The sequence below is a fragment of the Spermophilus citellus genome (assembly GCF_964194105.1).
Source record: "Spermophilus citellus genome assembly, chromosome: 1".
NCBI lineage: Eukaryota > Metazoa > Chordata > Mammalia > Rodentia > Sciuridae > Spermophilus > Spermophilus citellus.
The window spans coordinates 32,010,395-32,026,368 of NC_138182.1; the positions used below are offsets into that span (position 1 = coordinate 32,010,395).

The 15,974-nt window shown below is 38.0% G+C and overlaps 1 protein-coding gene across 1 annotated transcript in view; it reads right to left on the reverse strand.

Annotated features, from left to right (window-relative positions):
• DCLK1 (doublecortin like kinase 1) overlaps positions 1 to 15,974 on the reverse strand; it is a 342,359-nt gene that overhangs the window by 38,765 nt on the left and 287,620 nt on the right. Inside the window, exons 9-12 of the mRNA XM_081291475.1 lie at positions 15,487 to 15,544; positions 14,910 to 15,029; positions 11,683 to 11,829; positions 365 to 498 (exon numbers count right to left, since the gene is read on the reverse strand). Of these exons, the coding sequence (XP_081147601.1) occupies positions 365 to 498; positions 11,683 to 11,829; positions 14,910 to 15,029; positions 15,487 to 15,544 (459 nt within the window). The remainder of the gene's footprint in view (positions 1 to 364; positions 499 to 11,682; positions 11,830 to 14,909; positions 15,030 to 15,486; positions 15,545 to 15,974) is intronic.

A 15,974-nucleotide genomic window follows, 5' to 3' on the forward strand; every position in this document is an offset into this window, starting at 1 on the left:
ACCACAGGAGAGTGTAATCACCACACAACAGTGTCTTTTTTTCTGCAAAAGCAAGTTAATTACCATCACTGTACCTTTCTCTGTTAGTCTGAACATTTTTTACTCTGGGGTTAATAACTTCCATTCCACCTTTAACAAAGCCCAAATGATAGCTGTAAACAAGATTGCAGTAATTGGTAACTTGATTGGGAAAGCATAGAAAATAGCTCCTACTATAAAAGTTAAACAAACAAACAAACAAACAAACAAATAAACCTGAGGGCTGATTCTGTCTGGATGGGCCAGAGTAGTACTATGTTTCTTATCATCAAGGTAGCCCAGTTCTTTTGTAAGCATAGAACTAAAACACAGAAGAAGCATTTACCCAGTCTCTGCAATTATTTCAGGAGCCACATATGTTGGAGTGCCACAGACTGTGTATAGGGGGCCATCTACAATGGTGGCCAATCCAAAGTCACCCAGCTTCAGGGATTTGCTGCCATCTTGGTGCTCATATACCTAAAATAAAAGTAAAAACACAATCACCTTAAAACTAAGAGCTCAAGGGCTTTTTGTTGATAAAACAAGGGACAATATGGTTTAAATTTAATGTACATAATATTAAGAAATCAGGCAATTATGCACAATATTTTTGTTTAGATGACAGCCAATGGAAATTTGCTAAGTAAACAATGGTACATTCACACAATGGGATGTACATGGTGTAAAATGGTGATGTGAGGTTATACTCATTGTAATAAATTATGTTTGGGAGGTAAGGATGTAAGATTTCAGACTGGTTTGTATAAAATGTCTATTAAATCAAAAAATAAAACAATATAGAAAAGAAGTCTGAAAGAACACAGTTTTGTGTGTCTGTCTCTGGGTGGTAGGATTATAAAGATCTTTTTCTTCTTCTTACCTGTATTTAATGCTTTCTACAATTAAAGTTGATTTGAATAGTAAAATGAGGCATAGAAAGTCTCTTGTGCTTTATTTTATGAAAATAATTACTTCTTTATCCCAATATATGAGAAGCTTTAAATATGCCTTTTTTAAGTAACTACACAAAAAAACTACACGCATATTAAAATACTTTATTTTCAGTGCCCTACATTTCCGGCAAGATCTATTTACATTTTTATTAATAATTGAGAGGGATATTAACATTTCATTTTACCTGTGGCAATTTGGAAAGATTTATCAGGTGCAGAGTCAGCATTCTGTCCAGGTTTCCTTATTAAGGCAGTAAAAGTTTCTAGTCTTTCACCCAACAAATCAAAAAAAGGATGCCTATGACTGTAGGCAAGTATTTATATGCTTCAATTCTAGTCTGTGATCAAAAAAAAGTATCCCAAACAACTTCATTGATTAGAAAGAAAGGATCAAAGGGCATTCAGAACTCTTACTCAGTGCCCTCTGGAATCAACAGGATAAAGAAAAGAAAACCGCAGTACATTTCTGGTATTTCTAGCAAGGGCAATCTTTCAGAGATGCCTCAAGGAAATGAAATTTTCCTCATACATCAAAGTAATTCATGCAGTAAGTCGAGGCTCGCATGTTCTTCTGTTATCACTCTATGATCATCTGGTACGTGCTGAAGCAGTCTGCACCTCCTGTACAGCAAGACATATCTCCACACATCAGGAGTGCTGCTACTGTTCACATGCATATCCTCCATCCTTTGGAAAAACTTGATTCACTTTGCATTCCACTATAGCACAAAGTGCAGATGTTTGGCCAGCTAAGCTGCAGAATCAGCAATGACCATTTGCATCCAACTATTTTGGCAGCAGCAGTGGTCAGGTTCTTCTCTCTAGAGAGGCTGGGTAGAAATTATTCTTTTATATCTGTTCACGTTCAGAACATGGAGTCTTTTCCCCCAGAGCTCTGGATCACTATCTAGTTTGGGCTGCCCTGGTGCAGGCATCCAAAGAGTGGGGGATCACCTGCTCGGGTGTTAGGGGAAAGACAGCCATGTCTTTAATAAGTCTGGTGGGATGGACACTTAATGAAGCAGCTGTGCAGCCCTGGTCACCTTAAACAGGTCTGAGTTAGGACTTGGAGGCATCAGAACTGCAAAACACAGTATTGTCCTCAGCCTAAATGTTCTCAGGACAAAGAAACCCCTAAATTGTAGTCCCATTGTGCTGGACATTCTGGTCATCTAAACAACAAGCAAATGTTTTTCATGAAAAGAAATATGAGATGGAAACATCTACCAGATCATCTGTCTAGTTTACTTCCCCTGTAGAGCAAAATTGTTTACTTCCTTAGTTCCCTTTTGTTACTAGTAATCTTTCTAAAATGCAAAATAACCTCTTGCTTTGATGTTCTGCTAGGTCCGAACATTCGTGATGTGTGCTTTGGGAGATGGTACAGATTTTGATCTATTCAACCCCATTTATGCAGGAGTTCTATAGATTTTTTTTTAAAAAAAAAACAGTGTCTATATCACCTAATTCATTCAAAAGTTAGATAAAACCAGATGTTGGGGAATCCAATCATTAAATCCCATTAAAGTTCTGAATATGACCATGTAATTCTCTCATATGGAGCAAGGGTTTTATTTTTGAGCCTATATTTTATCAGGAATTCCATGTAACATATGGCCATATATTAATTATATTTTATATAGATGAGCAATAAAGTCCAAACTTCTCATAACTGAGAAAAACTCAAGGCCCTGTGTTCAATCCCAGCCCAGCACAACAAGCAAAAGAAAAAGTATACCATTAAAAAGCTACATAAATGAGGAAAGCAAGGAAAATCTGAAAGTAGTAATATTTCTAAAACACCAAAGTCATTTAAATGAAGTATATTAAATTTATAATTTTAATGTTCTGTTTTCTCCTTCTTTAATCACTTATCCAATGTCCCCTCCTGTTTTTTTGGTTTTTTGCTTAGAACTTTCATGAACATTAAGAGATTGGACTGATACTTAGGAGAGACAAAAAAGAGCTTACAGACAAAGACCTATTCCATGTAATTGAAAACATTGCAAGACTGAAGTACATTAGAAATGTGTCAACAAAATATTTTTGCAGGTGAATAAATGTCCAGTCCTCTGGTTTTAGAATTCTGTTTAACTTATTGTCAGGCAGGGCAGGAAACAAGGTTACTTTTGGGGCTTTCTCTGTCAACACTTTGGGAGAATGATGGAGAAGTATTTATTCCAGTGTTTCTTCTCCTCCAATGGGAGAGTCCCTCTCTGAAGTGGCATAATGAGTTCTCTTACCCTGGCCCTCACCATAAGTGCCTGCTGCAACCTGAGCTCTGTTCACCCTCATCTCTTCCTGAGCCAGTTTCAGAGGGGCATGAGAGAGGCCATTTGCAAATACCATTAAAACTTTGTTATACATCATAGATTGCTCAAAACATCTGTTTCAAGAGTGCATGCACACACTGGTGCACAAGCATGCATGTGTGCACGCACATCCTTGCAAAACCATCTCTATAAATTATTTTCCCAAATGGTGGCTGTAAATTCACTTTGAATCAAGTTTTTAATTGAAAGTTAGAAATCAGAAAAGCTTCTCACCAGTTCTTATCTTAAAGGCTGAGTCCTTGGCTTACTGTACTCTCAGAGTCATTCTGTTCCTCAGTATGCCTGCTCATCTTGACCATCTTTCAGAAAGGACATTAGCAGGCTACAAGTATAGACTTGGACAACCTGATTCAGCAAGTGGGGTTCTGGTGTCAGAGGAACTTCTTGCTATAACTGTGTTTTAAAGCCTCTATAAAATATGACCCACACGTAAAGTGGGAGTACAACAATTGTCAGTCAAGGAGTGCTCACAACATGAGATACAATGTTCAGCCCAGGTCCTTTAAATACTATAGATGTTCCCCCACATCTTAAACACTGAGGGACTATTAAAGAGATGAGGATTAGTGCAAATTACCCAGTATGTAGTGCTTTCACTGTTTTAACTAAGCAATAAAACTGTGTAATTGTACAACACTAATTGAATGCAGCTACACATAATTGTGGGCTGCCATATGTATCCTATTACCATAAAGACTGTCAGTATTTTGTAAGCTACTCTTGTGATCATTGCAGATGGCTATAGTCAGAGAAGTTGTTCTCTAGGGTTTATTATATGGCTATAAAGATATCCCATGATTTGACAGACTAAGTGTGTTAAATGGCAACAATTATGAAAAAGGTTCCAATTAAAAGCTGAAGTCATGTTAACCAAGAAGAGCTAAAGTGAGAGGTCAGGTGTGTGGATTTTGAGCATACTGGTATTTCTCTTTTAAAAAAAGGATTTTATTTTGCATCTTTTCTGTTTATTTGGGGCTTTGCACCCGTGATAACTTGCTGAACAGTAGATGTTTGGGCATATGCCTGACTTCCCTTGGATGGGAAACTGAGACCATTTGGAAAAGTTATTTGAAAAAATAAAACATTTAATATATAGCCATAAAAATGCAGCCGGTGGCCATAAAATATTATGAAAATTCACAGATAACCTAAACCCAGTCAAACGGTTTCTGAGATTCCCATAATTGAGGACTAAAAGCTGACTAGTATAACAGATGTGTTGGAACAAACACAATTCTTAATGTTGCTACAAATTCAAGGATAGCCCTGTTGAAATGTTGGCTAATGAATCATTAGTAACCACTGAAATAGTTTTCACAGAGGAGCTCAATAGGTACTAAAAATTATTTCACCAAATAGAATTGGACAAAAGTGGCATGAAATTGACAAAGCCATGAAAAGAGGTCAATTTACTTTTTAACATATACGGTATCCCTTTAAAAAGACATTGATTTTCCTCCAGCCACAGTGCATGTCCTTTGTGATGCTTTCTAAGGAAAAAGGATTAAACTTAAATCTTTAAGAAGCAAAGCATAACAACATTTAAACTGGGAGTTATTTTGCAAAATGCACTTACGGTCACACACTTTTGAATTAGAACTTATGGGAAAAAATACACTGCAATTAAAAAAAATCATATCCACATGCAAATATTTATGAAATCCAAGTTAAATAAAATAATAAAACAATAAAAGTTGCATAAAGGAGGAGAAGGGAAACAATGTTAAAGAGAGAGATAAAATTGCTTCTCTTAGGTTTTTTACTGGAGATAGCTGGGAAGATGGAGAACGGAAACTCTAAGAAACCTGATTCTCATCCTCAATTTAAAATAGTCATGAAACCATCAAAAAAGGGGTTCTAAGCAGCTGCAGTGAGATACATAAATATCACACTCCAGATCCTGTTGGGAATTGTATCCTAGGATTTTGCCAAAACTGTGGGAACTCAGTATCATCTAAGGATTTAATTATGTTTTTGTCACATAATTGATATCTAATATGCCATTGTGGAAAACTTAGAAAAGGCAGGTCACTGTGGAGGAAGAGGAACTCAACTCACCTATAATCTCCACACTCAGATATAATCATTGTTAACATTGTAACCTATGGACTTTCAGAGCTTTCTTTCCCTTTCTTGCTCTTCTTTTCCTACTGGATAATGCATCCTGAATGTTTTCCCAAGTGAGTAAGTATAAACATGTAGAATTATTTTAGGTGGCTGCTGGAGATTCCATTATATGGAAACACTATAATAATAATAATCCCCCACAATAACTACTACCACCGCCATTTATTGAGCACAGGGGATGTGCCAGCCACAGTGATGAGGATAATGTGTGCATTGTACCCTTTGATCCCTACAAACAATCCTATTAATTAGAAATACTCTTAGTGACATTTTTCAGGTAAGAAAATTGTGGTTCAGCAACATTAACATGCTCAATGTTACACAGCTAGTAAGTAACAGAGCCAGAACTTAAAATCAGATTTGGCAGATTCTGTGATTCTAACCAGAATGTCTTCCTGCCACACCATAATGTCACTGTTTAACTCCTCAGTACCCTGAGGCAAGTGTTTCAATATATACTGTTTTTCCCCCATACTGAAAAACACTGAAATGAACATCCCTACACACACACACACACACACACACACACACACACACTCCTATGTACATAGCTAATTTTCCCTTGGTTATGTTTCTAGAAGTGGAATTATTGGGTCACAGGGTTCAGGTATTGTTTAAGCTTTGACTGTCTATTACCAAGTTGCCTTTCAGAAAGGTTTTATTGAGTTATTCCTCCATCGATACATATCCAATGACTGGGAAGCGTTATCTTGAAGAAGATCCTCGAAGAACAAGGGCCCTCAGTCAATGCTTAGTTTAGAAACTGGCACACTGTTGTGTCAAACTACATAATGTTTCAGGAAAATGTCTGGCTTCTGTTTTCCCTTAACCTTCATCCACATTCAGAAAGCAGAAGTATTTTTTCTAGGCACCCAAAAGAGGGATCGTTTAGTTTCTGCTTAGACATTACAGTGTGTACTTACCTGTGAGAAAGGCCATTTAATTTTCAAACAGCTATAATGGTTAGAAAGGTTTTCTTCATATTAGCCCTAAATCCCTTGCCCATTAATCTCTTCTCTTTACTTTCTCAGTGCTGTCAATATATATACAGCCCCCCCAATTTCTCCTGACTTCCACTTGGCAACTTTTCAGATATCTGATGAAAGACGTCCTTGCCCCATGAAGTCCATCCCTTCTCTGGGAGAATTCAGGTCCCTGTTATAGTATGTCAGGTAGTGTGGAGTGAGCAGTCAGAGGACTCTCTTGATGGACACTCAGTAAAAGAACTCTCAGGGCACATTAATAGTCCTAGCAGCCGTGTCCCCCTGAGACTCACACTGAACTAGAGTTGACACATGGCCCTTCTGACCTGCAACCAGGCCAAGTTTTCCCATTATTCCTTTTTTTGTAATTATCAATAAAACAACTATGCCAGAACCACCGAGTTCATAGAGATTTATGTTTATTTCTCATGAAATTTCACCTTACTGATTTTGAACCTTCATAAAGCCAAGGGTATCCTTGGATCTCAGTTCTGTCATTATTTGGTATAATACATCTTCATTTAAGACAGAGTCAAAGTTGATTAGGGCAGGGCTAGAGACACAATTGTGGAAGACTGCTGTCTCTTTCTCTGGGTAATCACCAATCCATAATCAACACACTCTGGTTGCCCACGTGTATACTATAATTTGTCTTTCATATCTGGGTCTGAATATGCAGATCAAAAACATTTGAGAAAAATAACTATCTGTACTGAACATGTACAAAAGTTTTCCTCATCACTGTTTCCTAAACAATGCAGTATAACAACTATTTATATAGCATCTACTTTGTATGAGGTATTATACGTCATTTGGAGATGATTTAAAATATACAAAAGAATGTACGTAGGTTATATGTAAATATTATGCCATTTTATATAAGGGACTTGAGCCTCACAGATTTGGGACTATCTACAGGGAGTCCTGGAACCAATCCCCTATGGATCTTTAGGTACAACTGTATAGGGTGCTGAGGACAAATCTACCCAAGTGTGTTTTTGTTCATGACCTCTAGACATTCTGCATGTAAGGCACTCACTTTGTCTACCAACGCTAGCTATTCTACAATGAAATGGATTGATTTGGGGACAAGAGTCTTGGGTTTAAGGCAGAAATCCATTATCTCGTGAGCTTGGTTGTCATCATGAAAGGATATTAAGAAGAGTTAAAGAAGAGTTACAAGATGAACTGTGATCATTCCTTGGGGTTAACAGGAAGAACTTCTGGCTAGAAATCATCCATTGAATGAAATAAGAATGATGAGCTGTACATGTTGCTTGGGGGGCAGGTAGGCACAAACGCTCATCAGACAGCTTCTAACAGAACATTTCTAACCAAGAGAGACAGAGTCTCTGAGAAACTCCCTTCTAGAGATTACAGCAGAGTTTGGGAGGGAAAAGGTTTTAAATATACATTTTTTATGTTTGAAGACAATGGCTATATTTACATCTTCAATCTAATGAAAAATAGTGATGGAAGTTATACTTTTGCCAGTAAAGACTAAATTTCCTAAGGAGATATTTGTGTATACATTTTTAAAAGACCTGCCCAGTTCCCTGGAAGAAACACTAGGTGCTACTGAGGATATTTGCTGCTAAGGATACAAGTGTGCCATCTAGTGGTGACTCCTGTGAACTGAAAGCATTAAATCCTAGTTTGGGTTGTTTGTAAAACAAGTTCCTTCAGTCCTAAACTATCATGGTGCGCGCGTGCGCGCACACACACACACACACACACACACACACACACACACACACACACACACAGCAATCCTGTGAATAAGCAGAGTGATCTTATGCATAAGTGCAGTGGTAGAAACCACTGTCCCTAAGGCTGTGACTACTTCAAGTAACAAATGAGCTGGGACTTGGCATGTCAGCTCCATCCTTTCCTTTGTGAGGAAGTATCACTCATTCATTCACGTGCCCATCGCATTCACTCTGTCATTCACCTATCACTCATGCATATGATCACTAGGTAACAGGCTAACAGGCTTGACAACAAGTAAAGCAACAGGAACCACAAAAATCATTGGCATGATTAACATGGAGGAACAACTTTAGCAGTGATACAAAAAAAAAAAAAAAAGCAATAACTTTATCAAAGGTGTTTGTATTGGGCCAGTTCCCAGTTTTCACCTAAATCATAGCTGGAAACATCACTGTAAGTCAGATGATATTTTCTCATTAACATACTTTGACCTCACCAAATACTTAAGGGTTAAAAATCATTCATATAATCAATATTGACCTTTAAAGATGAATTTTATATTATGCCATGCGAATTTAAAAATGCTAAAAGTTTTGTACACTCAATTATACTACATAAAGCTAAATTAGACATTTAAAAAACATTTTGGTAGTTATAACAAATATTAATCAACCACTTAATTAGCAAATATTTTGTTAGCAGGTCTAACAGTTTAGAAGGATTTTTGAGGTTTCATAATGAAACAGTAAAGAAAAATGTGCAGTGATGTCTTTTTACTTATTTGGTAAGTTTCCCTAAAGTAAACACATAAATTCAGAGTATTTACATTAAGTTTATCACAGCATTTTTCAAAAATAGTCCATATCTCGACTTTTTGACATGAGGGAGCAAATCCTTGCATGGGTGAATAGTAAAATTGTTAAAGCAATGCCAAAAAAAGACGAAAAAAATGATTTTTACTATTTGCAATGTTATGGTGAAGCAGTTTTATTTTTAGGGATTATTTAATTTTGTTGCAAGGAAATAGAGAATAAAAATGAAGGGAACTAACAATTATAATTCTCTTTGTCTTCATAAAATCAACTTAAAGGAGGTTCAAAGGAGTTAAACAACTTGTTCAAGGTCATGAGACTGGTTCGTGGAAGAGTAAAGCACTTGGTCTTGAACTTCTACCCATCAGACTATATATCCTGATTGTATAAAAGTATGCCTCTCATGATGGCTTTTGCACATTTCCACAGGCAGTTTGATAGAATTTGCAATTAATAGAGATCTCATGTGCAATTAGTGATGTCATCCTAATTTCTCAAAGCATATTCTGTTCTATATTATCCTCTATTAGATTTATCCCTGCAAATTCACCAACCCCTGTTTCCCATAGTAAGAAATCACGCTAATGGAGAATGCATCTCTTAGTTTTTCATGCAGATATTATAGATATTTTAAACCTATATTATGAAGGAGTCCAGTGGTTTCTCTATATGTTATAGATTCTTAAATTAGCAAATAAAGGAAAAGGAGGAGGGGTATAGAGAGATTTTTTTTTCTTTTTGGGTAATTTAAACTATGTTCCAATGAGCACACTTCAAAAGCAGCCGGCAAATTTTAATTTTAGTAAAAGTATACTGCTATGTAATCATTTAAGGCATTTACAGAAATAGATAATGCTCTGGGAATGAGCAAGTAAACAATGGATGCCCCAAATTGAACTGCAAAGAAAAGAGGGGAAGGGAAATGAAACCTTAATTTTTCAATCACTGATGTTTTGGAGCTTAGAGAAATTATTTAACAAAGACCCACTTGTAAGTCTGTTCCCACGAGACAATCCTACATAATTCAGGACACAGGAATCAGGAATGCAGATGAGGGAAAATTGCTGCAGTTCATGAAAACAACTATGCAGAAGAGAATGTTTAGGCTGCTGCGGAGATGTGGAATTTGAGGTACAATTAAGTCAGAGCTCTGTGATCTGACCTCCTCAGCTGCCTTCATTAGCCAGGAGCTGCAAGATTACCAATATAATTGCAAAAAACTAATTATGTGCATATTTATTTCTTGAATGTCTATCTTTTCTGCTTGAATGTCAACTTCATGGAGGAGCCTGTCTCTCTTGTTCCCTGGCAGAGTACCTGGCCCATTAAGAGCACTCAATTAACCCCCCTCCAACTCCTCACTCATAGCTTACTGCAGTCTAGCGGTTTTGGAGTAGGTCAGAACTAGGTTGAGATCTTGGCTCTTCTACTTATGGGCTGTTATTACCTTGGGAGGGTCATTTAGCCTCTTAGGCACCCAGTTCCCTTACCTGTGAAATGGGACAGTATAATTTACCCCACATGGTGGCTGCGAGGATAAAACAAGATACTGATGGTAAAGTCCTTGGCACAAGGCTGAGCACACAAGGGTTCTCATTGCAGCAGATCTTACTAGGTTTTGGTTGTGCAGTGCAACTTGAGTTGCTCATCTAATTTTAAACTTGAGTGTGCTTCAGGTCACCTAGGGGAGCTGGAAGCAGTGAGGATTTCTGCACACTGTCACCAGACACCAATTTCTGATTTGGCAGAGGTTTATGGAGGCCAAGAAATTTGCATTTTAGACAGGCATCTGGGAATAATTCAGATGCAGGGAGCCTTTGGACCACCCTTGGAGAAGCACTGCTTCACAAAGAGAATCCACAATTCCCAGGTTTCTGAAAAGATGGGCAAACTAACAGGAATCATGGATATACATGATGCTCAAGGATGGGTGATGAAAGTAAAAAAAAAAAAATCTTTGTGGTGAGGATATATGTTCCTATATCACATATAATGTATAAAAAGTGCATGTAAATAACTAACTTTCTGAAAAAAGTAATTTTTTTCTATTTCCATATTACCCAATGATAGCTCTCCCTACCTGGTCTCTGCCTCCCTACTTTTTCTCGACTGTCCCCTTAATAACTAGGCCAAAAAGGACCCTTGTTTTCTGACCTGGAGAACTCTCAATGTTTCCCTAGAGATACGGAATCTATGAAAAGCAATCCAAATAGCGGAAAAAGGGGGAAATGTCCCTTGTTATATTAAATCAGTTTTCTTTATGCTTGTCTTTTATGTCTTTAAAGCCTTTATGATGTAGTTCTCTTAGGTTTAAGATCAAATCATTAAAAAATCATTAGCTACCAGACTAAAAGAAAATCTAAAAGGCCTTTTTTTTTTTTTTTTTTTTTTTTTTTTTTTTGGCCAGGCAAAAATTTCTTACCTAAAAGTGCTAGAGATAAAAAATATATGTGACAATGCTTCTGGTCACCATCTTATCTTGGCCCAAGATATTAACTACAGCTGCAGACTTTCTGACTCAGGCTCTTATTTATCTTAGCAAATAAATACTAACAAGTGGAACTCTCTTAGTGGCACGTTACCTCTGTAGATCCATTTAAAAGGAAGGTTTTACATGAGAAACTGAAGCTAGCTAGAAATGAGCCTTCAAGGTAAAATTTTTCAAAAGAAAAAGGGGGAAAACATTCTATTCACCCACAGGGACTATGAACTCAGGGTGCCCTGCAGATGGCATTCCTCTTACCAGCAGGTTCTCTGGCTTGATGTCTCGGTGCACGATGTTCAGGCTATGCAGGTATTTGATGGCGCTGGCCAGGTTGTACAGCATCCCACTGGCATCTCGCTCGGTATATTTGTTAGTGGAAGTAATGGCATCAAAAAGGTCTCCGCCCTGAGAAGAGAACAGCAGGTGGAGCAGCCCATTAACAGATGGGCTGATGGGACTGCCTGCAGAGGAGACTGACATACCATAAAGAAGATGAAGAATGGATGCAGGGCTTTAGGCTCATAAGGGCTTTCCCTGCCACTTGCGTCTCAAAGGGCTTTACGGTGATTTCTCTCTCATAATGAAAGATGGCAACATTTCCTCCAGAACTCAAGACAGGCGAGGGGGAGGACTCTGACAGACACACGACTATTTGCACAGCCCCCACCAAGGAGGAGGAGATGAAGCTGGGTCCCCAGGCGGTGGCCTTGTGACATGTGAATATCCTGGTGACACGTGCTACCTGCCTCACACCAACTGCCAACTGAAGAGCAGACTCATAATCCTAAACCTCCCCCAATGAGAAAAACTGCAAACTGCACACTTAACAAAACGTTCTGCTGCCTTGTGACATTCTCCCCCCACCCCTGACTCTCTAGATTTAGCTGCCTTGGGTTGGGAGAAGTGTTTTCTTTTCCAATAGTGTGTTTCTTTGTAAAGAATAGGAAGGAGGACCAGAACTCATCATTCCAAAGATGAGAGAGAAAGGGGAGGGAGGGTGGAGAAATCTCCAAGCAAGTTTTCTAGGACTATTATTCATCTGAACTTTTATTTCCCTTGTTCCTTGCTAATTTATTGCTACTTGGCAAAACAGTGATACTTCAATTTAAGTTCCATTTGTTTGAAACCCTTTCAGGGAATTTGGATCTGATTTACTAAAAATGTTTGCATCATTCGAGCATACAATGCATCAGAACAGCTGAGCACAGGACTCGGTTGCATTCATCTGTTATTTAATGTGGCAAGGGACTTAATTTTTCTTTTTAAAATAGCAAAAGCAAAATATAGCCTTTGTAGGCTGATGATTCTCAGATCTCACTATTGGGCTTGGACTCCCTATTCCCTTGTATAATCTCCACTCTGGAAACTTCTCTCATTGTCCTTTCAACAGTGGTTCTCAAATGAGGCATAGAAGTTTTTTTTTTTCCCCAATATTAATGTTTTCTCTCCGCACTTTCGGTTTCTCTCAAAAGAAAGGCTGCCACACAGTTTGCAGGTGGTCTCCGAAGAGGAAGGACATTCACAGTGGTCCATGTGATTGGCACCTGTGGAGTCACAGGTAGGACATATGTGGCTGCATGTGGCCCCTTGCAAAGACTCCATGATTGTCTTGACCATCTAGGCTCCAGGCATCCTGTCATCGCTTTTTGTCTTTATCCTCAACAAAGCTCTCAACAAATCTTATTCATCCTTTCTTTAAAAATCATTTCTCATGCACATCCTTCTGGGCCACAGCACCTCTAATGATTCAAAGTGAAGGAGTCATTTGCTGTGTTGCCTCTGGACTGGGCTGTGGCCTCTGCACCACACTGCTTCCTTCCATAAGCTCTTTATCTAAAGCATCCTGCATATCCATGGTCACCTTCCCTCACACTATAGCACTCTAATTTTTTTTCTTTCTCATCAAAAATTGCTACTCCTTGCCCAGATCCTGAAGGAAAGGCTTTCTGTGTTCTGACTCCAACCTGCATTCCAGTTTGTTTCCTTTCTTCACCTGCCATTTCTTAGGACAGTTACCTTATGTACCAGGTAGGACATTTCTTTCCTGGTTGTCAAAACAAACAAAGTTCACTGAACTCCAAGCCTGTCCTCTTTAGGGCCCCTTTCTGGAATGTTCTTTCCTTTCCCTGAAAATTATGGAACTTCACTCTTAATAACTGCTACTTCACTGTTTCCCAGAATATGGGCCTTGTTTATTCTATAGATTCAGGTACTTCTTGGCACACCATAAACCCTTAGGGTTTGAAAGAATGGCCCTACCCAGATTTCTCAGGAAGATGTTATGGAAGTCTTTTAAGGCAAGGCTGAGGTTAGTCTCCACTTTCCAGGAAGCTTCTAGACCTAGCATCAAGGCTGTGCTGGGTCAGATTAAATCTAAAGGTACAATTTAGTGGCATGGTTTAGCAATCCCGTGCTGGACTAGAGACCCTCCGTGGCCTGTTAGGATATGTTGATCCCTCTGTGGCCTGTTAGGATATGTTGATCCCTCTGTGGCCTGTTAGGATATGTTGATTATGCAGAAAGAACTCACAAGAGCGGTTAAATGCAATAAAGACCTTACTGTGGTCAACTGACCAGCACATAATCAGACTAAGATCTACCACAAAATGTGTTCTGAACACTTGAGTCTTTGCCTCCTTTATTTCTCATCTCCAAATTTAATTTAATTTCAGCTCTCCAAAAATCAACTAACAACAGGGAACTAATCAATAACAACAGGGGGTTAATCAATTTCTAACAGCACACAGAGGGGCAATAGGAATGATTCAAAGCTCTTCTTCTAAAGAGTAATGTCATAGTAAAAATACTCTTCTTGGTGCTGCAGAAAGTATAATTTTCAAGGTTGGTAAAAAGATGATTTGATAATAAAGTACCAATGTGAATATCTGAATAAGTAAAATCAACCTTTCTTTGTTGGGATGACGTTTTAACACTTTTACCACAAAACTGTTGTCATGTTTTTGACATCTTCAGTCTCAAACATGACAATAATTTTGTCAGTCTCAAACATAACCATATTCTCACGTTACTAAAAACAAGGCCTCACCTCTCAGAAACAAGTCATAATTTCAAGTAGAAAAAGAAAGTCGGCTTTACCTATAAAATAATCACTAAGTTTAAAAGGGCAACATATCGGAATAACAAAACAACTCTGAGTGATAAAAACTTACTTTCATTAGAAAGAATGAGCATTTTTCTTTATAGTAACAGCTTGGACATTTTCTTATAAGTAGTGAGCAAGTTTATTAAATGCATTTTTTAATTTAATGTGTGTGTGTGTGTGGTTCTGGGGATAGAAGCCAGGGGTGTGTACATAACTAGGCAAACACTCTACCACTGAGCTACCTCCAGTCCCCATTAATAGTCACTGTACCAATGCACAGAAATAGAAGACTGGATACTGGTGAAAGAAAGTAAAAGAAAGAACTCTGCAGTGTAGTGAAGTATGATGTCTCAATTAGAAGCTTGTTTTCCAAAACACCCACCTTTACTAATTCCATGACAAGATAAAGCTCAGTCGGCACATCCATCTCCTCAATCAGAAGGACAATATTGGGATGCTTCACTCTTCTTAAAATAGACACCTCATTCTGGATCATGTGTTCCTGTCCAAGGGAAAAGTAATCTTAATCATCAGACATAAAACATGTGAGGAGCTAACTCAAAAGAGCACAACGATACTATTTGAGGATCAAGGGAGGTGTATTTTGGTAAAATGATATTCATATAGCGTAGAATTGCCAAAAGACCTTAAAGGTCTTTAGGTGATTAAATTCAGAGCCTATAATGACAACTATAATTTTATACAACAGGATTGGATGAAACTTAGATCACAAAAGGAAGGGAAGAAAGTAAAGCAAATGAAGATAAGGAGCGGAAGAACTTCCAATCATTCCTACCAACCTTTATTCTAGGAATATTTAAAAGTTATATTCAAATAAGTATATAACATTCTATTCCACCAGAATGCAACTCTAAGGGTAAGCTTCACTTATTTGGGAGCCAACTTTCATGTCTTTCTGTCCAAACACTGTATTTCACAATGATAAGCTTTATACATACTTTGCCTCGACACTTGCTCTTCTTGATAATTTTCAGAGCATACTCCCTAGCAGTTGACCTGCAAAACGAAAGTTTCTTTTTAATAAAACAATTTCCAATCAATTGAATCATGGGATTAATTTCTTACCCCATAAACCTTGCATCATGGTGTACATATGTTGTGAAAGGCTCTCCTTTCTTCTTTTTTTTTAATCAAGAAATTTGTAAATGTTCATGGATTGACCAATTCTAAGGACAAAAATATGCTCGATCTCTTTATGTGGCTGTGCTTGCACTACAACATGACCACTGCTATTGCCATGTTACACTCCTACTGAATTTCTCCTCTGTTCTTTTGGAAGTGGCAATGAGTTCCCGTCCTCCTTCTTGCCACAGTCTCTCTTGAAATTTTCTATCCATGATAGTGGCTGGTGACAGTTTTCTGAATGGTACTCAAGGCCAAGGGTTCTGAAGCCTCCCAAGAAGTAGATCAGTCTCTTTAGACCTCA